The sequence below is a fragment of the Grus americana genome, chromosome 4 (assembly GCF_028858705.1).
Source record: "Grus americana isolate bGruAme1 chromosome 4, bGruAme1.mat, whole genome shotgun sequence".
Lineage (NCBI taxonomy): Eukaryota > Metazoa > Chordata > Aves > Gruiformes > Gruidae > Grus > Grus americana.
Genome location: NC_072855.1, coordinates 6,779,617 through 6,806,374, shown reverse-complemented (window position 1 = coordinate 6,806,374; position 26,758 = coordinate 6,779,617). Strand labels below are relative to the sequence as shown.

Sequence of the window (26,758 nt, the reverse complement as noted above, 5' to 3'; positions counted from 1 at the left end):
ACCAGCATCCAGATTGCTCCTCAGACGGCACTAGGAGAAACCACGCATCTCCACATCAGCACTGAAGGAACTTCTCAACATGTGCCACCATCTCAGCAAATCATCTGCTGGACCCCACTCCCCAAAATATCCCAGCACAGAAGGAAACGTAAGGTGAACGGGATGATTTTAGCACCTGCTGAACATCAAACAGCCGGACAGCAAACACGCTTTGATCCCTGTTGTGTTTCAAATGTAACTCAATGCTTATGTGCTCATGTGGGGGGCAACACCACCGTGCCCAGTGCATGTCTGGCTGAAAAACCTTGAAAACCCTTTTACTAAACGATGTGCAAACATGGTTTGGGCTCGTGGTAGTGGCTGATCCTATTCATGGGGAAATGCTTGGGCTTGGAGGACACCGCTGTTTCTCCCAATAGCGAGAGGCTCCTGAGCTGGCATGAGAGCAGGAACAAAACCTCTCCAGAAGTCATAGAGGTGAGAAAAAAAAAGCCCTGGGCTGGGGAAGACCGTGCCCTGTGGATGGATGGGGAGGGGGATGAATTTGCTGGCAGTGATCTAGCAGAGCACGTGGGATCTATCTCAGGGATCTCCCAGGTTCATACTGGGAAACCTTGTTCCTGGGGACATGTTAACCGTGTCCCCATGCCCGTGCATCAGAGCACACCCAGGAAAGCATCAGCTGTATGCAGCGGCCTGGCTCCTAATCATCACCCGAGTCCTACAAAAAACCCCAAAGTAAGCGCCACTGCCATGGGGTTTGGTTTCTGGAGGTCAGTGCTTTCTGCCGCGGAGCTTTCCACACCATCCAGGAGTCGTCAGCTAAAGCTGAGAAAAAATGGAGACGTAATCTAAGCCAGCATCCTGCAAGGTGACGCTAAGTCAAGCTTTCAGTCATGCAGCGATGGGTATAGATAAGGCTGGGGGCGTCTGCTAGAAATCTAAGCTGGTGACTGATGACACCTAAAAATATTCCCCTGGTCCTCTCCCTCAGGGGCTTGGTTGCTTCCTGGGTATTTTGCGTTTTGAAAGGTTTAGTGTGAAGAGTAATTGCCTGTAAAACACTAATGCGACCAAGTGTAATTGACGTCTGGGAATTGAGTTAAACCTCTTCAGTGCATCATCGCACCTCTCTCTCCCGGAATGGGGGTTATCTGGCAGATGGAAACTGCATTCGGATGGACTGCTTGCTTCCCAAACATGCTGTTTTTCTCATCAGAGTGGAGCGGAAGATGATTGCAATCTGCAGGATACTAACGTATGTACTGCCAAAAAACACCCGAGTCCTCTGCCATGCTCCCAAGGTTTGCAGAAATAGCATCACGCATCCTGGAGGCTTTCTGAGCTGACCTAAAACTGAACCACAGATGTAAGCAGCAAAGTGGCAGGAGGACCCCAAGCTCTGGATTCTCCTTGGATCCATCGTCTTGGGGTCTGGATCATTTTTGATGATCCCCTGTGGCCAGAAGGTAGGAAAGCAGATGGGAACCCTTATGCTAAAAGCACAGGCTGTGCTACAGCTGGCTAAAGAGCTTCTGTGCTAGGAAATGTTCTCTTTTCCTTGGACCAGCAGAGCAGAGGGCTCATGCGTGATGAAAACAGAAATGCTTATGGCCTCTTCGGTCTGTAACAGGACAATATAACAAGTACCGATTGGACAAGTTGCTTCCTCACTATAATTCTTTTCTTGCCACGCGGAGCAAAATAAAGGATGACTGTAGTTTGCAGGGCGTTAAAACCAGGACTGACTCAAAAGCACCAGCCAGCCCTGCACGGGACTTTCAGAGTTAAAACTGGCGTTGCACGTCTTTGAGGTGATCAGAATTGAAGCAGAAAAGGACAGCAAATGCAGTCAGGAAGGAGGTTTATGAGCCTCTATATAGGAGCAGTGGCTTACTGCTGGCAAATCTCATGGCATGCTGCAAAGTGCCCGTATTAAAGTAGTATCAACTGCGTCGCTGACGAGGATCTCCCATGCCTGGAGGAGTCGTTTGTCTGAGATCACGAGACATCTGCATTTGAGCTGGGAACAGAGCCTGGATCTTGTGAGCATTAAAAACATTTGCTTTAACCACACAGTGTTTCCCTTTCACTTAGTAGAAGCTTTGAGTTGCTCCGACTTCATCACATTAAATCAACATCTAACAAGACCAGAGTGGAACAGGTTGCCCAGAGAGGCAGTGGATGCCCCATCCCTGGCAACATTCAAAGTCAGGTTGGATGAGGCTCTGAGCAACCTGATCTGGTTGAAGATGTCCCTGCTCATTGCATGGGTTTGGACTAGGTGACCTTTAAGGGTCCCTTCCATGCAAAAACATTCTATGATTCTATGGAAGCAAAGGCTGAGATGCTCTGACCTGACCTGACGGTAGGGCACTGATGAGGTGATGCCAGGTCTTCAGCTAACCAGAAGCAGCCTCTAAATAACGTAGCAAGAAAAATAGTGACATTTCTGCCAGAAAAAAAACCAACACAAACCACAGCACGAGAACGCCCATGAGGGCTTAAAGCTCCCCGCTGCATTGCCCCCTGTGCAGTGCAGCACAGCTGGATGCTGCAGTGTGTGTTGCTTTTTTGGGTCATGCACTGAGGTAATTCATAGAATCATAAATGGTTTGGGTTGGAAGGGGCCTTACAGATGATCTAGCTCCAACACCCTGCCGTGGGGGTTGGCCGCAGGTAGCTGTATCGCTGCGAAGATGTGTAGTTAAGAAGTCGTTTTCTTCCCCAGCGCACCTAAGGGTCAACTGCCGATGGATTTTTCTGACATAGTGGGAAAAGCCTGGTGGTGACACTCTATCTTAAAGATATTAAAACCAGCAGGCTTCACTTTAATGGGAATGACAGGACTTTACTGGTCCTTTCCCCTTCTCTCTCTCCCCTTGGTACTGCTTAAGTCCGTGCCTTTATCCAGGATTTCTCAGCCTGTCATCCCAAACAGCCACTGGAAATAAACTCTTTGACAGATACCCATCTAAATCCGTATCAGTTTCAATGATACCAGGTCTGACAACTTTTTTTTTTAAGCCGCAGGAGGTTTTGGTAGGAAACCAGAGACATGCCATAGAGCTGATGCTTTGTCTTTGTCAGATACACAGAGGATGCAGCGACCCTCAGCTGATGCTTCCGACTCTGGGAAGGAAAGCAGACACGCACCAGGAGTGCTTTCCACATCTCCAACACTCTCCAAACCCTCGCTTATCTGAGATGGTCCCCGATGAAATACAGAGGCATTAGCGAGAGGCAGGTGCCTTGGGTGGGTGTTTGGCTCTAGCGTGGGATTTCTGACCCATCCTGACAAAGGCGTTTTGTATTAATTTGCCAGGAGGGACACACAGTTGTATTTTTCAAAGCAACTTAAGCCCTAGGAGCGCACACCCATCACAAATTTTCCTTATTTAATTGTAGGTGGATGTTTTTCAAACAGTTTATTCGGCAGTAAATAAACCCCCTCTTATCCACTAGACTACTAATTTAAGCCGGTTTCAGAAAACAATTTGGGGGGAGAGGGGGCAGGGGGAAAAATCAGAGAGAACTGCAGATGTTGAAAACAGTCTGGTTTATTTTATTCTGGCACAAACCTTTTTACATCTAAAATCACTTCAAAAAATTGTGGGGATCTTAAATAACTCTTAAAAGAGTTATGTAATAATAACTCTTAAATAACTCTTAAAAGATTAAATCTTTTGGTTGCCTGCAAACGAAATGTTGGGTTTTGTTATGCCAGGAAAACGTTATCTCTTGGTTTGACATATCACGCACTGGGGTTTGTTTGAGGGCTATGTGGTGACCCAACGAGGTAAAAAGCTGAAGTCAAAGTGACTCTTCAGGACGTCTGCATTCCTAGCATCAACATTTCCGCTTTCTCATCTGTAAAACCTTATTTTAAAGGATCAGTTTATCTTGCACAGAGGACATGGTTCTCAGGAGCCCAAATTCTATTGCATACCCCTTTCGCTGCGGTGAAGCAAGCTTTGCTCCCCTGGAACAGCTCAACGTTTCCAGGGAAAAAACTCTCAATCCCATGTTAAACATTTCCTTTTAAAAAATACCCACAAACACCAGGAGAAGAAAACATTTGCCTTGCGGGGCTGTGTAGGACTGCGTGGAACAAAGTCCCAGCCGCCAACTTAAATTCATGGTCAGAGAGGCCCTGGGAAACAGAGATCCCTGCGGGACAGCCCCGGGGCTGTCATGTCGGGATTTAGCTGTAATGGATGAGTCCCAGCCTGGTTTTATGCCCCGTGGCCTGACCAGGTGGATGCGACATCGGTCGTACACCCATCCCACCCCCAAAATGAACCAGCAGAGACTCATTCCTGTAAATAGCTTGGAGTGGAAACAGTTTGGGATGACAGATCTTGGCAAAAGAGAGGAAAAAATAGATTCATTTCAGTTCCTTGAATTTGAAGCAAGGGACTTTCCCTGAACAGAACGGAAAAGAAACTAGTAACCATCCTGCAGCCAAGAAGGAAGAGGGGACCTTCTGTTGTCACGGGCCACTCGGCCGAGGGAGGCAGGGACTGGTTTCAGTGTGGATGGAGACACACACAGCCTGGGCAGGGAGGTATTTGGGCAGAGAGGGCACACCCTGCCACCGCACCAAGGAAAGCAAGGGGCCGACAGGGACTTGAAGCCACTCAGCTGCCAAGATTTGGGTCAGCGAGACCCCATGGGTCAAGGTGAAAGGGGCACATGCTGCCCATGCTCCCACCACGTGCTCCGTGTTGCCCAGCGGCCACTGGCCTGTTAGGTTGGAGCACGCACGTGGGCGTTAGCTCCGTCTCTGATGAAGGAAGATGAGCCTGTCGTGGTCTGGCTGGAGATAACCGAGCAGACCCGCAGCCGGGTGGGTGGAGGAGCGGATGCATCGGCACCTTAAAAGAGCTGTTTCAGCAACATTTCCTGCCCAGAGCCCTGGCCTGGCTCCAAAGCATGAGGCAAAGCACGAGAGCTGCTGTGTGAGCTTCAGTTACTGTAAAATTACAGTGCTGTCCCCAACACTGATGTTTGTGCGAAGATGGGGTTGAAACAGGCACTCCCTGCTGCTGCCCCCCGCTCTGGAGTGTTTACCCTCACTTGGCAACAGAGGCAAGACGAGAGTCCGGGTCCAGCCCCGAACTCCTGCCCAGTCTGAGCCTGGCAAGAACAGGAATTCAGACTCCACTGTCCTTCTGCTCTTGTAAAAATTCAGTCCTGTAGCTTTACCCAAAATTAAAGAAGATGATCAAGTAGCAGGGAGGCCAAGGGCACCGCCCTGGTTTGTAGCATTACTTACATTCATGAGGCTATTGGGTCTAAACCACATCTCAAATTCTGCATCTTCCAGAGACAACCCAGACTCCCAAGCACAGGAAATACAGTATAACAGAAAGCAGAAGAACCCTCTACTGAAGTGTTTTACAGAGCATTGATTTTTTTCCAAGGTATTGCCCTGGGATTTTTCTGCAGAGTTGTTGTACTGTCAGCATATAATTTGCTCTACTTGCCCTTTCGGTTTTAATGTCCCATTAATAATGCATCTCTGTATTTATTGCAGTTTGCGTTAATGTTCCACTGTTACTTCTTGATCACTCGTTATTCTCTCTGTAGTGCCAGGCAAGGCTCCAAAACCCAAACAACAGCAGCAGTGTTACTACAGACCAAGCCGCAGCCCCACCAGATTCAAGGCGCCCCCGCCAAGGGGGATCATTTATCTTCCCAAAGCTGGCAGAGCACGCTGCACCCAGGAAAACGGGAACAGCATGACATCCTCTCTGACTCCACGATCAGACCTAAACTTTTCCAGGGCGATTTGGACAGTCAGCTCTTTCAAGGGATCTAAGCCAGAAAACTGTAAAACATCATTAACAAGCAGCTTGCTTAATCCTGGCTCCCTGGCACTGGGAACGGGCTGTCGGGCTGGCTCTGGCCAACAGCTCCGCTCAGCAGCAAAGGCCTCCGTGGAGGATGTGCTAATGATGTCTCCCTTAATCAACCTTGCATTCCTGAAAAACCCTGCTCAGCTGCCCCTTGACCCTGCAGCCAGCAGAGCTCTGCAGGTACCTCGATTTCTCACCCTGCAGCACTCTGAGCACCCCATTGTACCCCCGTACACCTCCAGCTCAGCATCCAGGCTTGTGGGGTGCACTACCGGTGTCCACCTCCCACCGGGAGCATCCTCAGGCCTCATCACACCTGCACCGCACCGCAAATCAGAAACAAGAGAGGCAACACTGAAGGAGCTGGGTGGCTGCCTCACCTGGGGGTTACAGCGCTCATCCATAACACAGGGCTTTATAACGCTCTTTTCCCTGAGGGACTTCCAACCCCTGTCTTTCACATCACAGGAAAATGCCTTAAAATCTTGGAAAAAAATGATAGTTGCAATTTTGTTTTGAGGCAGGATTTCTCTCCGCCCTTTTGGGTGAGGCTGCACAAACACGAGGACAAAGGTTTCTCTGGTTGTCCAAGAAAGCCCTGGTTTCCCCTCCCTTCCCCTGGGAACGGGGAGCTGACCTCCTTCCTCCCTTATCCCTGCAAACCACACTTCCAGCAGCGGCAAGGTGTTTCAGAGCAGGAAAAGGGAAGTTTTCCTGTCTGAGCTGGTGGTTAGGGCACTCAGGAGGTGGGTTTGAAGCCCCTCAGGGCCCGAGGTCTCCTGCATCCTCAGTGGCTGCCCTCAACACCGGGCTCACAGGCACGACCAGACACAGTTCACCTCCTCTTCCCTGGGTGTACTTTGAAAGAAATCACATTTGCTCTCTTATATTATTATTATGCACATATCTACAAAGGGAAACTCGGGGGTCTTCAGGGTGAAGGTGCTGTTTAACACGCTATATAAATGGGAAGGAAAAGCAGGGACTGAAGACGCAGTTTCCATGGTTCCCTTCTGGCCAGGTTGCCATGCGGCAAGCTATGGGAGGTCAGTCTCCTCCTCACCTACAGACCCCAGCCTTCACGTCCACCCCAAAGGTCAAGATGTTCAGCACTGAAACCTTCAAAACATTTTTTTGATCTCATCCCTTATGGGCGATGTTCACAAGTTTTCCAGTCTATGACCTAATCCCAGAGGAGAAAAAGGTTTTGCTTTGGCTTGATCCGCCTGCCAGACCCAGGAGCACGGTCCGGTCACCACAGTCTGACCTTGTGTGAGGTGTCCCTGAGGTGTCACATGTCTTTGTACTTGCCAAACTCCTCAGCAGATGAGGTAGCTTCCAGATTTCAGTACTTACTGACAAGTTTCAAGTGGTTTGTCCAGAAAGGCTCTGAACGATTAAAGATCTCTTCAAGTTGTGTTGTTGCCACTGCTTGGTTACTGACCTACACAAGCCTAACAACACGGGAACCAAGGATCTGGCAAAACAAACTTTTCTGCTGTCTTCTAATATTTAGCTTTGCTTTTGAGATGAAAGAAGCACTAATTCCTATCTGTATCCATTCCCATTGCCTGACTTAGGATTTTTTTTAAAGTTCACTGTCAAGAACAAGCCTTCTGTTATGATTTATTAAGCTTGAACGCAGCTCACTTTCCAATTGCTGTGCGAATACAAGCTGACTCACCATCATCAATGCATTGAAAAGATTTGTTAGCCCTATCTTACAGGTAATAAATCTGTATCAGCACAAGTGTGTGTTTTGCACCGTACAAGCAGGATAAAACACACAATATAAGCAGGATAAAACCCACAATATATGCCCTGTTTGCCAAAGTATGCATGACTGGGACACAAGGATCACCGTCTCCTTTCTGGCTGAATAATTTCTATTACAGCTTTAAAAAAAAGCCTCTTCCCACAGTTTTCGTATCTCCACATGCTAACCAGCCCGTTCTTGGCGCGTACTTTCAGTCAAACTTATAACCTTTAACTTTCCAGACAGATCATTTGCTATTATTAACAGAGATAAAACACACAGAATGCAGGAAATTTTAGAAGCTACCTTTTCTTTTTTCCTTCCTCTCATGTTTTCATGGTCTTGAGGTATCTTGGCACCCTGCAGTGCAGCAGATAATTAAGAGAAGGGATGGTTCCCAGGGAAGAATCGCTAAGAGCGTGGCCGGTGCCAGCACTGCAGCTGACTTCTAAATCACCTGCAAATGGAAATGCAGCATACATACACAAGCTAGAGAAAATCACCACAAGATTTCACTGTTCGGTATTAGTTTTGCATTATTTCTGATAATTGTCACAGTAACATCAAAGATATTTGAAGAAAGACTGGTAAATAGCATGCATCCAAAGTGATCCTGCAGAAAACACTCAAAAATAGCATGAAGGGTTCTCAGTGCCATCTGACATGTTTCTTCACAACTTCTTAGTAGTCGAGCTTGGTCTGCCACCAGAGAGAACATGGAGGTTTCCTCGGCAGGAAAAAAAAAAAAAAATCACACTGAATTCTGATTCAGAGCACTAAGGCACTTGAGAGAAAAAAAGAAAAAGGAAGTCTCAATTATGAATTCCCATCTTTCATAACTAACTGCAAAGCTCCGTTCTCACACTCCACAGGGGCTTTCTAGCCTGTTCTTCTGGCCTGGCAACCATGACCTCCTCCTATGAAATCACATCTACTGCCAGCCCTCTGGGGTCCGTTACGCCAAAACTGATTGCATTTGCCCGTTTTATATAAATTACAAAGCAGCAAGAGCCCCATCCGTTACTGCAGCCTTCTCCTGTGCTCTGTTTGGGGGTAGGTAGTTCGCAGCCTGAAAAAGAACTGTACAGCAACAGGAATCATCACAAGGAAACGAAGAAACTTTAAAACATAAAGGATCATTTAGCATCCGCACCCTTGCTCCCCCATAAAGCATGTTGGCTGACCACTGCCCCACCACCACATGGGACTTCTCACCACTGAAGCAGTACGTAAGCCTGCCAGAAGGACTGCAACACTGGCCTCAGGAGCTTCAGACAGCAACAGAAAAGCAAGCTAGTGTCTAGAAAAGGACGTGTTCAAGTTGGTCAGAAGACTCTCTTTTCAGCTGCAGGACGGCATAATTTCACATACATTTGTACCTGGATATATTATGCCAAAGTCTAAGACTACTAAGTTTTCCTGTATTTCAGGGCTCCGTAACTGTGAGGACAATTCATTACTATGACACAAAATGACCTCTTAAGCGTCACAAAGAAGTCATATGAACGCTTGGATCAATGAGTTATTCAGGTCAAACTCTTCAGAGAACTAAAGGATGCTGCATCTCCACATAGAAAATATGGCATAGATGCTCTTCGCTGCAGGACTGTGAATACCTCTTGGGGATCCCTCTCAGCAAATGGTCTGTAACAGCACAGACTGTAGCCTGAAATTAAGTCTTTTTGTTACCAAAGTTTGTTCTTTCCCATCTAACCCTTTGCGAAACCGTATCCAGCTAATTCTGTTCCAGTTGTTCGCAGAATGACATGTTTTTGAGAAATACATAGCAGGTGCTAAGATTAGAGAAAGAAACAAGGAAATCTTTTACGAAGATTTGCAAAGTGAAAGCGGAGAGCTACCGGCCTAATGCGTTTGTTAAGCTTCAGTGCAATTTGCAGTACATTTGACAGAGTTTTAAGGGACTGAGGCAGAATGGAATCCATCAAGATACTCCACAGAGGCTCTTTCACAATCCCAAGCCAATGCCTCCCACTATCTGACCTGATTTGATCCCCTTTAGCGCAGCTCCACTCAAAGTAGAGGCTCCTCAGCTGGCTAAGTGTGCTCTGGCACTTTTCCACTAGCTTGGGGGTACCGATGAGAACGATCAGGGGTTGAAACCTGTTAGAAAACTTGCCTATATGGTAGTGAGCAAACTCCAAAGAATTTTAACTACTTGCACGCATTTCATTCTGATTAAAATCAAATGTATAAATGAGAAAGGCTGATTTCTGAAGAGTGGCTAAGAGCTCTCGGCTATGTGATTTTTAACAGTCATCAGAATCAAAGCGACGGCTGTTGGCCACATGACAAAATTCCCTCGGTAACACAGCCACATAGTAGGGCATTCAGAATGCTTCTTTGCAATGTCCTTTATTAAAGATTCTCTTTGATACAGAATATTTAAGCAAAAATAGTTTTAAAACTCTGTTTTGGTAATTCTTACAGGAGTCTTTTGTGTAGTCACTGTTACAGCAGCTCATGTTGCTATTTAAGGAATAAATCTTTATCGAGTGTCAGGTTTTTGACAACGTGGAGATCTGTTCCGTACAAAGAAGCCGTAAGAGTAGACACTGAAAAATGCCTAAAGAAACCATGAAAACTCTGAATTCCGGCCTTCGGCTAATAAAGAAATTTAACAATTGTGTCACAGACACGTAATTCTTAATAAATGAAGTATCAGAATGGGAAAATGCATCCTCTAAAACTTATAAAAGTTATAGCAGTGCACGCAAATACAGCAAAAGAAGAGGATGTGCCACAAACACAGACACTTCAATACAATGTTGAATCTTCAGCACGGCGCTGCCCAGCTACACCTGTGAGTCTGAGCGCTATTGCCAATACTGGAAATTTGTCATCTAACAACTGTGTGGCAACTGACACCACCCACCCAGATGGGATTCTGCCCCAAAAAATTAGACAGCATAAACAGATTCTGCTTTGACTTCTGTCTGCCAAGGCTGTTGCACAGCCTGTTTGAGACCCAGACGGTCTCCTTCATTTTATTCTTTTCTATCTAAACCGATAATCTCATTTTATACATTAATGAACAGTAAATATATGTTTCTTTGGATCATAGGATAGCTCCTATAGGTGCGGACATTCTCATTAAATAGATTAGGCTTATCAGGTATCCAGATTAACAAACCTTTTGGCACAGGGAAGATGACTGAGGACACAGTACGTGCCCTTGTTGCATAGCAGTAGAGCATATGTATCTCTTACAATGAGCATTTTAGTCAGAATCCTCAAATTATAACCAAAACACTATGTAAGGGGTTGCTTGAGGTCAAACAAACCAGTCCCTCCTTTAACAACTTTTCCAACCACTAGGCATGCAGAAGGGGATCGCAGTTCATCATGGGCACCTGTAACAGAAGTCAAACAAAATGATATTAGGATGTTTCCAAAGGTTTCCCAAAGGTCAGTGCTGAAAAGAAAGCATTTTGGTTTACATGCAAGAAATCATGTGGTTCAGGCCACCCTAGTTTCAGAAAGGCACTGCCACTTACCATTCCGATTGAATTTGTATTTCTGAGGGCAGGAGTCCAAAACTCTTCCTACCCCTCCTACAAAAACTATTCTCGCTTCCCAATCTTTTCGTGCAAGCAGAGAATCAGGCCACACATTAGTAAACTCTCCCTATTCAGCATGAAAAGACAACATGTTCTAAATTCTAAGAGAACACAGATTTGACCTTCCGGTGAACACATTTTGCCAATTAAACAGATTGCTAAAAAAATACATCAATGAGGCAAAACCAAAAAGATTCCCTATTCATTGCTGCCTTTTTCCTTTGTTAAGAGTGAATCCTTTTGATGGGCATTTTAAATCCTTCTGGCTAGATACGAAGAGAACTTTTAACTGGAGAGACATTCCATGAATTCCTTTGATTTTGTGGTTACTCACTGTAGCGAAATAGTGTCACAGAAATTTGGAAGCTCTCCAGATGACATGTCTGGCTAGGACTGTTTTGCTTTCACTGTTTTTATAAGCATCCAGAGTGTTTTTCATTCATCCTAACTACCAGGAAGCTGGAATTTTGTCATTAGAGCAACTGGAAGATTGGAAATAAAATTGTTAAACTTCTGATAAATTTGGGTCATCTTTATTCTACTGAGCAAAACGTACTGAACTTTCTATCATAGAGAGGCTGGGGGGAGGCACTGCACCACAGCACAGTGTATGGCATGTGCTTGTGGCTCTGATCTCAGCTACAGCTGAGTAATTAAATAGCTGCTCCTAAATGTGTGTCAGCTAAAGAAAAAAAACCCCACAAACTCCTCCTTTGTTAGACTATTAAACAAAACAGTGATAACTGTCCTATCTGCTCACGTGATGTTAACAAAGAGTTATTCTTCAAGCAGACAGCCAAAGGGATCTCACTTCTGATGCACACTGAACCCAGATCAGCAGTCTGCTGGGTCACACCTACACTCTAATGGCACTTCCTCTAACGTTAGCTGTGCACCATGGTCACAAGCCTTCTTTTTTCCTTCTTATTGACCAGGGCCCACAAGCAGGCACCCTTGCAGTATCTCTTTAAAGTTACCAATTACGTTAAAGCAAATTAGAACCAGACTGCTGCAATCCGCATTATGACTCTGATTTCCTTCTTGCTGAAATCACTAACTCCCTCCACTTGTAATCAGTGTAGCTTTCCTGCCCTTCACCGTGCCCTTCTGTCAGTATGCACTTCATGTCTTTATTCATAGTATTATCCATAAATATAATTACATTTCACTTGGCAAAAACCTTATCTTATTTCTAAGTCAATATGTGATATAACATAAATCCAAAGAGAGCGCGCAACTGTGCAAGAAACATCCTCTTCTATCCAATTTCACCCCAGACTTAACACTTTTCCTTTCTGATTTTCAGATGAATTAAGTCAATTATAACCAATACCATTCATTAAAACCTAAATTACCTTCCCAGAAAAGGTATAACAGCATTAACAAAAAGGAATTCAGTGATAACAGTATCTCTGACATCTGTGCAAGGTGGTTTATGATACTAGCTGAAGAAATCACATTGAGAGCTTTTCCCATTTGTATTAGGTAGCAAAGAAGGCAGCACAGGAGCTTTCAAGAAGAAAAGCATCCCAGAAAGCAAGACTATCTGCAAAAGGGAGGAGCAATTAGTATCCAAAGCACGAGATCAAGCAAACTGCCTAATGACAGACTTAAAGCCCAAGTATTTTGGGTAGACTCCTAAATGTAGATGGCTAGTGCCATTTCAAATGTCCTAAATGATCCCTGCAGCCATGTGATCTCTACACCTTCTAGAGCAGCAACTAGAGGCCAGAAAGGATACTCTTGGGCTTCTAAAATGGCACCAGAAACCTACCATTAGAGAAATCAGTCTGACCCTTTATCTGTGTTTGAGGAAAAAAGCAAAGATAGTAAAGTGCTACAAAGCAGAAGAAAAATAGAATCAAAGTAACAACCAGGAGGACTGTTCTCACAATAAAATTCTGAATAGCAAGGTTAGAGAAGAGATAAAAATATGTGAGTTAGAGACATGAAAACAAAGGAGAGTTGACAATTTTAATGGTAGAGTCTGAAAAAGGGATATTTAGTAGTCCTTTAAAAGGCTTTGCTATAACAAATCTTAACGATATTAAGGTTTGTTATAAAAATGCCTATCTAATTCTTAAAGAAAGGAGTCAGACCCCACAAATTGCATATGGGAGCTGACTTCATTTAAGCTGACAGAATTTTATTAAAAACATCTGGAACATTTTCCTAGGAAAGGGCTTAATTAAAATTTTAGCCTCTCATTTTTTTCTAATGCAATTATGCATTACTCAAACTAGTGGAAAGTTATGATGAAAACAAAGCGTATGTGAAATACTGCAGCAATGTGGTTCAAACTAAACCGTTTACCCATCATTGTTGCTTCCTTCAAGAATTTGTAGCTGGTTTCAAATGTCATCTGTTGCAGAGGGGAGGAGTTGGACTGAATTCCAAAACGATTCAGCGGTTTATAAAATCCTTCAAAACACATGTAATCTGCCACAAGTGAAAGGTGCCGAGGGTCTACCACAATGCCTAAGAACACAAGAAAGAGCAATCATCAGAGCATTCAAGGATTAAGGGTTTTTTTTAAAATAAATCGGGTCTAAATTAAACCCCCTCAATCTAATCAACATGGACAACATCTCTGTTAACATTCTGCTGGCAGTTGCACCTCTTTGTGTGTAGTTGGCTCAACTGCTCTCCTCAAATATCCAAGAGAGGCAGACCTCACTATAATATAAACCAATCTCTCTCCAGGGAAACTAAAATGTCAAGAATGCTGTAAGGCAGCAGAGTTTCTCTACATAAAATCAGTAAGGTCTGCATCATCTTTGTTTACAAAGAAGGAGATCACACATCCATCCATTCGTGATGGGACAGCTCTACCCCCTCATGCTGTATTAGCTAGGCATCAGAGTCAGAAAGGTTCTCATATTTTCTGTGCCTGGTATTAGGCATCCACAGAAAACCCCATTTAGGCTAAAAAGAAAGAGCACTTATTTTTAAATAATGTTTGTGGAGTCAGTGTAATGGGGAATCATTAACAGCTCTGTCAACATTTACCTAGCAGTTCTTGAACAACTGGAAGGTCAGACCATTCTGGGCTGCCAGCTGGGAAATCTATTTGATATAACTGGTTGCTAAAATTCCCACTGTATTAATCTTCCCTCTTTTCAATACTTTAATTCATAGCAAGACTTAGCTCCCTTAAGGCAAATTCAACATGCCTAACTTTAGCGGCCTAGAAAGTCAGGCATCTTCCGTAAGCTAGTTGACTGGACTCTCTGAATAATCTACGCAGAGAGGACATTCAGACAATGCAGCGCAGCTATTTAGGAAAGATACAAAAACTCAACTACAAAGGGAGCCTAGACTCCCATCATTAAAAAGCTACAGTGAGGCAAGAATAATCCAATGCTCAGGGGCACTGTACAAGTCCAACAGTTAGCTCAGAGGTCAGTAGTTAATTCATCTGGGCCTTCCAGCTTGCAAAAAATAAATATACCAGAATAGAAAAGCTCTGTGAAGGGCGGATAAATTTTAACTTGTCTAGCAAATTTTCTACTGATTAAATGGAACCTAACAATTAACTAATGAAGGCTTCACAGAAGGCACTATAATGATTAAAATGATGAAAAGGTGCAAATTAAAGATACACACATAAATGAAAAGATCATGCAAAATCATAATTTTGTAAGTACTATGGGTGGGTTTTCCCATCTTAATGGTAATAAAGACTATCTTTAAAAATACAAAGAAATCCTACCATATACAGCAAATACATCTTTTATTTCCTTTATAATCACCCTCAGGGCAGACTCAATTCCATAATTCTTAGCTATGGCATGAATATCATTGGAATAAAGTCTGTTCAGGTCCAAAATCTGAAAGCAAAAAAGCCACAGACACAAGTTAGGACAGTAGCTACTCCGTATTTCCAAATAACTTAGGCTAAGCTAAGATAGCTTTTTTTCCTCCATTTTTCATTAGCTTAAGCAGCACCATCAGTTCCAGAACAACTAGGCAGCAGCTCAGTCACATACAAACAAAAATGATTCTGGGGATTTATGTTAGAGCTAGTGATCACAGCTTTATATACATGAATAAGAGTACTGGAATCAAAACTCACCGGAGGAGAAAGTAATCTGAAATTAGGAAAAGCAAACAAACCAACCATCCCAAGCAGCAGAGGAACACGTTAAAGTCTTCCAAGCAACACAATGGAATGCCCAGTCTATCTCAGCCAGCCAAAACGTTTAGCAAAAGCAGCAGAGAAGATGTAGCTTAAAACAATCCTGTATTTGCAGAGTTACGGGCCAGATGGCGTAACAGAATTATTCATCTCCATGTACTGCAATTCATTTAGATGGAAGAACTCCCTCAAGTAACATTTAGAGAGACCGTTACAACCATGGTGTGGAATTATCTGTCATTAGACACTGGGCTGCTGCACAAAAACTGATTTACAAGCTGCCCTTGAGAAAAGGCTCTGCTGAGCTCTGAACACACCTGGGTGTAAAAACGAGGAGGGAAGAGAGTTTAAGAGCTGAAAAGGCTACACATCACCCCTGCTAAATTTCAATGGCATCCACCGCCTCTCCCTAGAACACAAAAGATCACTCAAGTTTGGGATTATAAATAGATTACGTACATCAGAGTATCTGAACAGCTCTGCAAGGTTTATCCCCTCGGTATGCAGAACAAGTTCCTTCTCTCCTTGCTTATTGGTACTTTCATTCAACACGCATCGTGTGATCCCCTTCACTTCGTGAATGACTGTGCTTCGTGCAAGAGAGACAAGCAAGGAGGAGAGATCGAAGTACACCTTCATCAATGGAAGCGTTAAGGAAACCTTAGAAGGAAAAAAACAATGCAGTGTTCTGTAAGGAAACTTGACCATTAGGCTCAATAGCCAGGCTCTTCTTTTTAGGCAAAAAGTAGACAACTGAACAACTGGTATTATCCTAGCTGTGTGCTTAAGAACATTAATATCTGACTAGAATTACAGCTGAATGATGCTAGCAAGGACATTACATCCCAGGACCGTGCATTCACATTGCTTTCAAGATCTCTGAACTTACATCGCTTGGGGTTTGGTTTTTAATTTGTTTGGTTTGGATGTTTAGACATTTTCCCTTCTGTCTTGCAGGGAAGTTTCTCACGCAAGTTTCTCAACACCTGCAGCTTGTTTGATTTTGTTGCATTCTCTGACAGTTTCAAAGCAGTATTAGCTCATGTTAAGGTAAAAGCATAAGGTTTTTCAGCATGAGCTAAACTGGTGTCGTGGTTTAACCCAGCAGGCAGCTAAAACAACCACGCAGCCATTCGCTCACTCTCTCCCCAGTGGGATGGCAGAGAGAATCGAAAAGGAAAAAAAAAAAAATATACTAACAACAACAATATACAAAACAAGTGATGCACAGCACAATTTCTCACCACTCAAAACCAATACTCAGCTAGTTCTCAAGCTGCCCCACTTCCCAGCCCACTCCCCAGTTATATCTGGAGCATGACATCATATGGTATGGACTATCCCTTTGGTCTGTGAGCCCTCCCAGCTTCTTGGGCATCTCCCATCTTCTTGTTGGCAAGGCAGTATGAGAAGCTGAAAAGTCCTTGACTTAGTGTAAACACTACAATTACCTAGCAACAACTGAAAACATCAGTGTGTTATCAACATTATTCTCATCCTAAATCCAAAACACAGCATTATACCAGCTGCTAGGAAGAAAATTAACTCTATCTCACCCAAAACCAGGACACCTGGAAAACTGGGGAGGTGGACTAAGCATTGCTGAGGCCAAAGACAGCTTGTTGCTGGAGGGGTTTTTGGCAGAAATACAGGACCAGAATTGGGGGAAGAGCATAGGATAAATTTAGCTAGCTAGATCTGAAACAAAAAGTTTTATTTCTGGAAGTGTTAAAAAACATTTGTTAAAAACGGAGAAATGAAATGTTTCTGGATCTATGAAAGTCACATTCCTGCTAGATTTTTTCAGCTGCACTGTCACATTTGGTCAGAAATTTCTGTCCCCTCTAATTACTATTTCATACAACTAAGCATTCCAGTTTTATTTATCCTAAATCCCTCCATGAGTAGATGTGCTTCCCAAAATAAAGCTCCCCTTCTGCCCACATTCCCCCTTCTGGACACATTGCTCAACAGCCTCTTTCAAAAGTCCAGTCATTGCTTTTATTCATTAGGAGCTACACGTTGCTGCATCATATATTTAAAGATTAAAACACAATAAACCTGTCAGTGACCTTAAAAAAAAAAAAAATTCATCTGAGGTTCTGAAAGTTAGGGGCTGTTAAAAATTATGTCAAGAAGTATCGTTGCACTGCCACTTTTCTGTATTAATACAGGAGCGCTGACACAAAACAGCAGCACTCCACTGAAGAGATCCATTCGTTATGGGAGCTACATGCAACCATTGCACAACCACACACACGTTTCCAGGCACCACCATCTTACCTCACACCAAAGTTCATTTTCAGTGTCAAACGTGTAATCCTGTATAGATGGGTGACTGTCCAGAACAGCATTTACTCGCAACTCTGCTGACTGAAGTAATCGATCTTTCTCTTTTTTAGTCTGAGACATAAAGGAAAGACGTTGAGATTCATCACCATCTGCTCCCATCTGATCTTCTGCACTGGGTGTCTGTTCTTCTTTTTCTGATTCAGCCTCTTCATCTTCTAGATTCTCATCAACATTTTCTTCCCCATTCTCTTCTTCACTCTCATAATCAACCTGCAAAGAAATAATGTTGTATTTATCTCAACCAGAACATATATGGAAACAAAGTGCACTATGAACAGATTTATTCATGGATATTCTTGACAGCTCAGTTGCAAGTATCTTGCCTATGAGACAAAGAAAATGCAATTCTGTTGTAAAGAAAGTAATACAACAGATTCTATTCAGTCTCTTTACAATCTTGCCATTATTCCTCATATAGTCCAGGATGCCACAGGTTATTGGGACTGCAGCAGAATTTAGTTTTCTCCCCCTGAAAAAGGCTCTTCCCATAATCCAACTCTGATGATGGGATTCCCTCAGGATTTTCAATTATTCTACCCTCTTGCTGAAATTACAGCAACCCATCTTTTAGGCAGTAATTAAAAAGTAGTGAACATGGAAAAACATGCAGAGCCAGGGAGAATATTTATTAAGAACCACAGTAAAGTTTTAAAAACAATTAATGGCATGAAATTAGCAAGAGGTAAAGTTAAGGTGAACTACAGCACCGACAACCTGATTGCCAGACCCAACGGCTGAAGAACAAGGCTTCGGAAAAATGCAGATCTCTTCCATCTCACACTTGCACAGTTCTTTATTACTCTTAAAGGACAGCAGTGACCAGGTTTAACTATGATGACCGTGGTCATCACAAGTCTCAGCCCACATCTTCTGCTGAGGATTTCCCTACATCCTGATCTGCACAAAGCAGAGACTTTCCTATCCCCTTTCAAGGGATTTGGGGTGTTTTTTTCAGCCTTTTGTTTCAATGGAAGCTTTCCTTCCCAACTCAAACCAAGGCAGTAGAAATTGGTAATTCAAGTGCAGTGCTGAGCACGTATGAAATCATTACCTCCTCTTCTTGGTTCTTCTTCCGTTTTGCTTCTGTAGCATCACCATCCCCTTCATCAGCCTCTGCATCAACGATGTTCTCTTCTTCCTCTGCTGGAGCTTCCTGATTATTCTGTGTCTAGAAATCGATGACAGACCAGATAATCAGGCTGATTCTGCTCGGAAGCATCAACTGCCTCAGAAGGCTTTAGCCAAACATTTGCAATTACACAGTCTCTTGCCCAATGTTCTACCTTTAAGGACAAATTAATTTCTATAAGCCCACTACTATAAAGATATAATGAACTTACAACTCACGATAACTTTAACATTAAACAAGATGAATGTCTACAAGATACTTAAGCTATCACCCTGCTTATATGACAGTCCTTGTTGGGAGAAGGGTGGCAGAAGGTACATGCAAAACCTTTTCAATGCAAAAAAAGGATCTTCCACAAAGTTTTGACAACCACTGCTACAACAGGACATTGATCTGGGAGCAAAGGGATAGTAACATGCTTTTATCTCACTGAAGCTAAGATAAACAGGCATTTTCAGACTATAGTCTTAAGTAAATTAGGATTTAACGCACAATAACTTTAATTTCCTTGTTGATTTTATGAGAATGCAAAGACATTCTCAAGTTTATGCATAAATAAGGTATTTAAGAAGTAATTTAGTATTCACACATTGCATGTACACATTGTGACATGCTATGCTTTTCCAAATTCTGGTTCTCAAAAACAGGTAAAGGAAGTGAGGCATTTTTTAGATAAAGTTTTTCTGTACCTTGTCTTGGTCACCATCTAAATCTTTCCAAGTTGCCTTTCGGGTGCTGACTTCAGTAAAAGATGCCATCTTTGCATTCTTCCTTTTAATTGCTTCCAGAAAAATTTTAAAGAACCTGAAAGAAGCAGCAACCCTGAATGTCAAAGCTCAGCAGTACTGCAGTCAATTTCAAGTTGTCAGAAAATTAATTTACTTTGGAATTTACTTTAAGAAATCAGTCAACTCAGGATATATTCTCTGCTGGATGCAAAATATTTCTAGGATAAGGCAAGTAATTTTTCTTCTCGTCCGTTTCCCATTCCTTTAAGGATCAAAAGGTTGGTATCATCTCTCTTACAACCACATATGTAGCCATGCATCCAAAGCTTAAAATTATAAGCTCATCTGGACATAAAATCTGCACATTAAATTGACCTTCAGAAAAGATGATTTACTACTGGACCTTTTTCTTTTTTTAAACCAACGAGCACATGCAAAATTATTAAATAAAGGAACCCAGCTTGAACACACGTGGCTTGAAGGAGGAAGAAATCAATGAAGCCTTTTTGCAAAACAAAAATAGCTTTCAATAGACTCTTATCATTAAATGCTCCACTTTTAACTATGTAAATTTGTCCAGACATGGGGAAGGAAGCAGGGGGAAAAAAAGGAGAAAAAAAAAGCGCAGGCCTTTTCTGATTTTTTTAACAACAAAAAATAAAGAAAACATAAGGTTTAGTTCTGTTCAATGAGAGCACCAAGTGGTACCTAAAGTATTCAAACATTTTTGATGGTAATAAATGCTTAAGCATCCAAAGATAAAGAATGATGCGATGCTTAATGGCTCTTCTCTGAGTAGATCGGAGACACATTAAAGATCTGCCTTGATATAATTCTGCACTGTCACCACACCAGAGATCCACAATTTTATTCAAGACAGAAAAAGCAACTGTGTTGATGCTTCTGCAAGCACATCTGCAGGAAGCTGTTGCTGTGAAAGCCACAGCAGCAGTAATAAACAACATGCAGTGACTCTTAGAGCCCATGGAAAAGCAAATATTAAAGTATCTGAAAGCAAACTCACCTTGTTTCCATGAAGTGCAAGATGTCCCTGGGCTTCACGCATTTCTCCTCTCGGTAATATTCATAGGGCAAGAAAAGGAATTTGATTTTGTAGAGATGATGTTTGTTCTGCTTGCACTTCACATGCAGGGATTCCTCTATCTCAACTTTCTGCAAGACCTACAAAAGCCGCAAGTAGGAAAGTCACTCCTTTGAGCAAGACACTTCATTTACTTTCTGCAACTTCATGCTTTCCATATGAGACCAGAATTACACAAGGCTAACTGGCAAACTTTTCTGGAGGCTTTGTGGCAGCTCTTGGGAAAGAGGACTCTACCCTACTGCACTCTTTTGGCTTAAATTCCTCCCAACAATTAACTTAGACAATACTGGGAGAACAGCCTCACCTCCCACCCAACTCCTTTACAAGGGACTACACTTCTCAGCAGGCCAACAGCTTTATTTTACTGACCCGGCTCATTGACCATGACAATATTTCAGCACAGAGCTGAGTCTTAACTCTATCCTTGCTGCTTTCAACTTGAAAGAGTAAGAAGAGGGTAGGGCATGCAGGAGAGCACAAGAAAGACTGCACTCCTAGGGAGAGAGGGAGCACAGAATACAACACACTCCAGTATATCGAGCCTCCAAGGAGCAACACGTTCTGCTTCTAGTGAGCACCACCACTTGCATGAGATTAGGAAGGGGTAGGGGACAGACAAACAGAAAAGTCTCTACTATGCCAGTCACAGCCAGATTAGCTTGTCTCTTAAAGGCAAAACAAAACCCCTCCAATTCTAGAGAGTGACAAAAATGAGGTTGAGAAAAACCAAACAAGGCTACAGCAACAAACATAAATCCTCCGTGCCTTTGTACTACTGCTATGTATGAACTATTACCCTACCCCTGTCAGTTCTATAGAGACTTTGTAGCCTGTGACAACACTCTACTAGTTAAATTGAAGTCTCATACAGCCACAGTAACTGCATTTCCTTTCACTGCTCCGCTTCATAGTGGATATTACAGGTTCACTATGCAAGAAGTGAAAAGAAAGGACCCTCTCACCTTGCACCCAAAGCTAAGCCTTCAAAAATGGAAATTGCTACTAAGCCAGACTAACTGATGAGCTCAAATAGGAAATTTTGTTTTGCAGACTCTCAAAGGATACACTGAATAGGAGGCTCACCTCAGCTAAGCACACTCTTGTGAGCTGTTTCTTAAGCTGTTTCACCTTCTTGAGAGCCTTCTTGGTACTGAACACAGGAACACTCATTGTTGGCGTTTTAATATTTGCACTGGCTACCATCAATATTTCCCGCAACCTTTAAATAAAGAATCATCTTCCAAATTAAGTGATAAAAGCACTATGCAATCAAATAAATACCTAGTTTATTTAATTAGGTAGCATGCCACAACTGCCAGTTCCACTGAAGCCATATGCCTCAAGGCCTGTGGTTACCATTGCACTGCTCCTTTTCACTTTTCTGGTTCCTCATCAGGAGCTCTACTGCCTCAATTAGATTACCCCAATTACAGGAAGAGATTAGAGATGATATTGAGTTGTTCCAAGAAAAAAAGAACTAATGAAGCCTGTTTCCTACAGGTGCATCACACACCTACACACGAGGCTGGGGTCAGCACCCATGTTATTCACAAGCTGACAACTGGCTGGTAAACATGTGTACACTGGTAAAATCAAGGATATGGGAGAGCCAGTGGGAGACCTGGTTCATAGCAGCCAGGTTTTTTCTACATAGGTGATAATAATACTAAACATGCCAGATTTCATAGCTGCAGTGAAATTTTGCATATGAAAGAAATACGTTTAAAAGTTAGTAGGGGGAAGAAGATGTTGGCAGAGGGCAAACCCACAAAGCACCATTTCTTTAGGCTTACTGTACTTACTAAACTACAGAAACAAATAAGCCATTTGCTATATATCAGGTAAGAGTAAAGGGGCTTCACAGATATTTTGTATCTGGAAAACGAACCAAAACAACTGTAAAATTGTAAAACGTTGAAATAGTTCTGAACAGGCACGATTTATGATTAAACTGAAGGATCATTCACCCTCAAGATTACACATACACCTGCCAGTGAGATTAAGCACTATTACATAAATGCCAAAAATGGCAAAGGACCCATTGAGAGCACAGATATTCTTACCTTGGAATACCCAGTGTGACATTCATTTCACCTCTGCCAGCAAAGTGGAAGGTGTTCAGAGTCATCTGTGTGGAAGGTTCCCCAATACTCTGAGCTGCAAGGAGACCCACAGCTTCTCCTGGGTCACAAAGAGATCGCTGCCACTTTAAATATAACAAATCCTTTAATCTGAAGACAGGAAATAAGAGGTGGTTTAGCTCAATGTCGTACGAAATAAAGAACTCTGAAGAGACTCAAACATTGCTTAGTTCAAGAAAGTTACCTCTTTCAGCCAATTTCTCCTGGTAGCTTATGGAAAAATATACTCCAGAAACTGTAAAATTGTCTATCCCAATCTGATCTGACAAACACAGCTCATTAACACAGAACTGGGGCCTTGGCCAAACCATATTTGACTTCTACTGCTAATTCCCAGAATGTCAAAAGAGAGTCCGTTTACTCCCACTTGCTCATCTTAACTGCCTTGCTAACTCCAACGTCTGGCAAGACCATTTTTTGTTTTGTAACCGTTACTGTAAAGTCTTATCTTATACGTAGGAGAACAGCAATACACTGCTGTTATTCCATAAAGCCTTTGCAAAGCCCTTAGCAGCACAGAAAATTCAGGTTTGGAAAAAACAGAGAACCAGGGCCTCCCCACTGCACACTAAGCACACGTGGCTTTCAGGAACCATTTTGAAACCCACTACTTTGTTTCACAAAGGTCACAACAAAACCAACAACAACCACCAGCTGATAAAGACTTTTCATCTTTAGCAAACTCAGTCCAAAAAATAGGTTTGGGTTGTTGTTATTTTGTCTCAGTAAAAAGCAGTACAGACACAGAAGTTATTACCTATCAGAAGAAAGTGCTGAGTGCGCATAACTTTGTCTGTTCTCAGATTCCCATTTGTTGATATAATCTTTGACTCCATTTTCAAATGTTTCTGAAACAGACGCAAAATAAGTATCTGGACGCCAAACACCAAGGCTTGGGTCAGGACACTTATTTGTCTTCTTCAGGTACTTTCTTCGTTTCTTCTCATCTAGCTCATACCACATCTTCAATAACTGAAAATAAGAAGGGATTTTTAAGCAGGTTGATTTGTCCACAGTAAGACCAAAACTAAGTAACACAGCAATCAAGCAATAGAGGAGGAAAAGATTATCTGTGTAAAACTCAAAGGTGTGTGTTACACAGAATCACAGATTGGTAGGTGTTGGAAGGGACCTCTGTATATCATCTAGTCCAACCCTCTGCTAAAGCAGGGTCACCTGCAACAGCAGGTTGCACAGGATTGCGTCCAGGCGGATTTTGAATATCTCCAGAGAAGGAGACTCCACAACCTCTCTGGCCAGCCTGTTCCCGTGCTCTGTCACCCTCAGAGTGAAGAAATTCTTCCTCATGTTCAGATGGAACTTCCTGTGTTCCAGTTTGTGCCCGTTGCCCCTTGTCCTGTCGCTGGGCACCACTGAAAAGAGTCTGGCCCCATCCTCTGCCCTTTAGATATTTTTAAGTATTGGTGAGATCCCCTCTCAGTCTTCTGCAAGCTAAACAGACCCAGCTCTCTCACCCTTTCCTCATATGAGAGATGCTCCAGTCTCCCCTAATCATCTCCATACAGCAAAAAAACCCCCAAAACCTAACCCCACATAGCAAACAACAACTCACCTACAAATATGGCATTCTCCGTTTTCTGATACTTACACTTTTGATCCCAAACGATTTCAATGTTCTTTAAGAGCCTGAAATAGTCAGTTACCTATCCATAGTAACTACTCCAGAAATAAGTGAAATACAGGTCTCTAATAATGATTTTAACTTGGGAGTGAACCCCCCTGACACACTTAAATCTTTACTTCCAGCTGACTACTACCTTGCCTGTCTAAAGCTGGCATGACAAAGGAGCTTCTCTGATTTTCAGTTGTCGACATTCAAGCACAATATTCCAGCAGAGACCTTGAATGTAGCTCGCATCTTATGCATGCTAATAAGTTTTACTTATATTCTTCCGTTTGCTAGTCTTTCAAGTAACGTTTAAAATATTGCATTTAATAAAGAAAAGGTTAATATAGACTTCAAAAAAATCAATACAGAAAATGAGCTAAATGTATCTTCTACATGTCTTGCTGTTTTATGAAGAAGGAATTGTATTGTGACATGGAAGACTGTCCACTGAGCTTTATAATAAACTGAGACAGAGATAGACGTATCTACCTAATCTACTGAAAGACCAAAAAAGAAAAAAAAATCAAACAGTGAATAAATCCCCACGCCAAACTGTTATGAACATTATTAAAAGTGCTAATAGCAACACAAATTCAGCATAACTGACAAATGAACCAGTGATCAGGCATAACATTTGCAGACAAGCTAACAGAGTTTTATGTATCTCAACAGCTTCCACTTGGACTTTCATGCTAACTGCTCACATTCTTCCAAGGTAAATTCCCTGTGAAAGCAAGGCTATGAAGCAGCACCTGTTTGTATTATGTGTCCATACATAAAATATTCATTAGAAACCATAACATATAGGTTACTGCCCTGATATACAAGAGGCTTAAGCAAGAGCACATTTTTGAAACACTAGGCAGGGCTGGCTCAGCTCTCTGATCCTCGTATTTAAACAGGCTCTCGTCCAACTAGCAGGTATCTGTCCATCCAAGAGAGATCTAGTCTGTGTACTCAAAAAAACCCCACAAAACCTAAACAACTCACCACCAAAAAACCAAACAAAAACAATCCCCCAAAACACCCACAAACATGGGCTGTTTTCTAAAACCAGTTTTATCTCAGAGTTTTTGGACTCTGCCCTAGCACTAGGGCCACAGGCTTTAACAAATGAATCTCAACTTCATCACCCACACAGCTGAAATATGATTCCTTCAAAAGGTAATTTGTCTAAGTAAACTGTGAAACACTTTGGGACACTTGGCCCAAGTGGCCAAGAAGGCCAACAGCATCCTGGCTTGTATCAAAACCAGTGTGGCCAGCAGGACTAGGGAAGTGATCGTCCCCTGTACTTGGCACTGGTGAGGCCGCACCTCAAGTACTGTGTTCAGTTTTGGGCCCCTCACTACAAGAAGGCCATTGAGGTGCTGGAGCGTGTCCAAAGAAGGACAACGAAGCTGGTGAAGGGTCTAGAGCACAAGTCTTATGAGGAGCAGCTGAGGGAACTGGGGTTGTTCAGCCTGGAGAAAAGGAGGCTGAGGGGAGACCTTATTGCTCTCTACAACTACCTGAAAGGAGGTTGTAACAAGGCTGGGTGTTGGTCTCTTCTCCCAAGTAACAAGTGATAGGACAAGAGGAAATGGCCTCAAGTGGCACCAGGGGAGGTTTAGATTGGATATGAGGAAAAATTCCTTCATCGAAAGGTTTGTCAAGCATTGGAACAGGCTGCCCGGGGAAGTGGTCAAGTCACCATCCCTGGAGGTATTTAAAACATGCATAGATGTGGTGCTTAGGGGACATGGTTTAGTGGTGGCCTTGGCAGTGCTAGGTTAATGGTTAGACTTGATGATCTTAAAGGTCTTTTCCAACATAAATGATTCTACGATTCTATAAAAAGCCATTAAAAAAAAAAAATCACTGAATGATGCAACTTTTTTTAAAGGGCTCGGTCAATTTGACTGCTTCTGTGTTACCTGTAAGGTAGCAGGATCTCTTCCATTTTTGATTTCTCCTCCTGGAATCTGTGCTTTTACAATTGCCATTTTCTTTTGGGAAAACATCAGAAAACCTCCTTCTCTTTGCAGAGAGTTTTGATGCCTGGCTCGCCACTTTTTGATGGCTTTGAACTGCTGGTTAGCTTGGTGAGACTCCATCCTTGCTAAAGCTTCATCCAAATGGTTTGTCTTCTGGATTACCTGTAAGAGTTATCTGTATGATTATTCTCTCTAGGCTCACTGTAGCAGAAAAGGCAAAGCAAACTGAAAAGGTCATCTGCTGCCACTCAAAGTGTTCAGCTGCTGTGTAACAATTTTAAAAACTGGTTTTCAACCCAACTGAGACAAAACTCCTTATATCTTTATGTGACTATTGCCATTCTTTAATAACCAGTGATGATAC

General features: G+C 42.7%; 1 protein-coding gene across 4 annotated transcripts in view; it reads right to left on the bottom strand.

Annotated features, from left to right (window-relative positions):
• POLR1A (RNA polymerase I subunit A) overlaps positions 1–26,758 on the bottom strand; it is a 52,621-nt gene that overhangs the window by 4,582 nt on the left and 21,281 nt on the right. For 3 of the 4 annotated variants that reach the window (XM_054824334.1, XM_054824336.1, XM_054824335.1), the window contains 12 exons: positions 26,335–26,556; positions 23,546–23,760; positions 22,711–22,878; positions 21,731–21,866; positions 20,567–20,724; positions 19,504–19,618; positions 18,737–18,853; positions 17,617–17,895; positions 15,793–15,993; positions 14,908–15,025; positions 13,509–13,673; positions 9,975–10,988 (listed from right to left, as the gene is read on the bottom strand). In XM_054824334.1, the coding sequence (XP_054680309.1) occupies positions 10,888–10,988; positions 13,509–13,673; positions 14,908–15,025; positions 15,793–15,993; positions 17,617–17,895; positions 18,737–18,853; positions 19,504–19,618; positions 20,567–20,724; positions 21,731–21,866; positions 22,711–22,878; positions 23,546–23,760; positions 26,335–26,556 (1,995 nt within the window). In that variant the 3' untranslated portion in view covers positions 9,975–10,887. Of the gene's footprint in view, positions 1–7,923; positions 8,075–9,974; positions 10,989–13,508; positions 13,674–14,907; positions 15,026–15,792; positions 15,994–17,616; positions 17,896–18,736; positions 18,854–19,503; positions 19,619–20,566; positions 20,725–21,730; positions 21,867–22,710; positions 22,879–23,545; positions 23,761–26,334; positions 26,557–26,758 lie in introns of those variants that run through there. The other variant, XR_008576908.1, reaches the window with a different exon arrangement.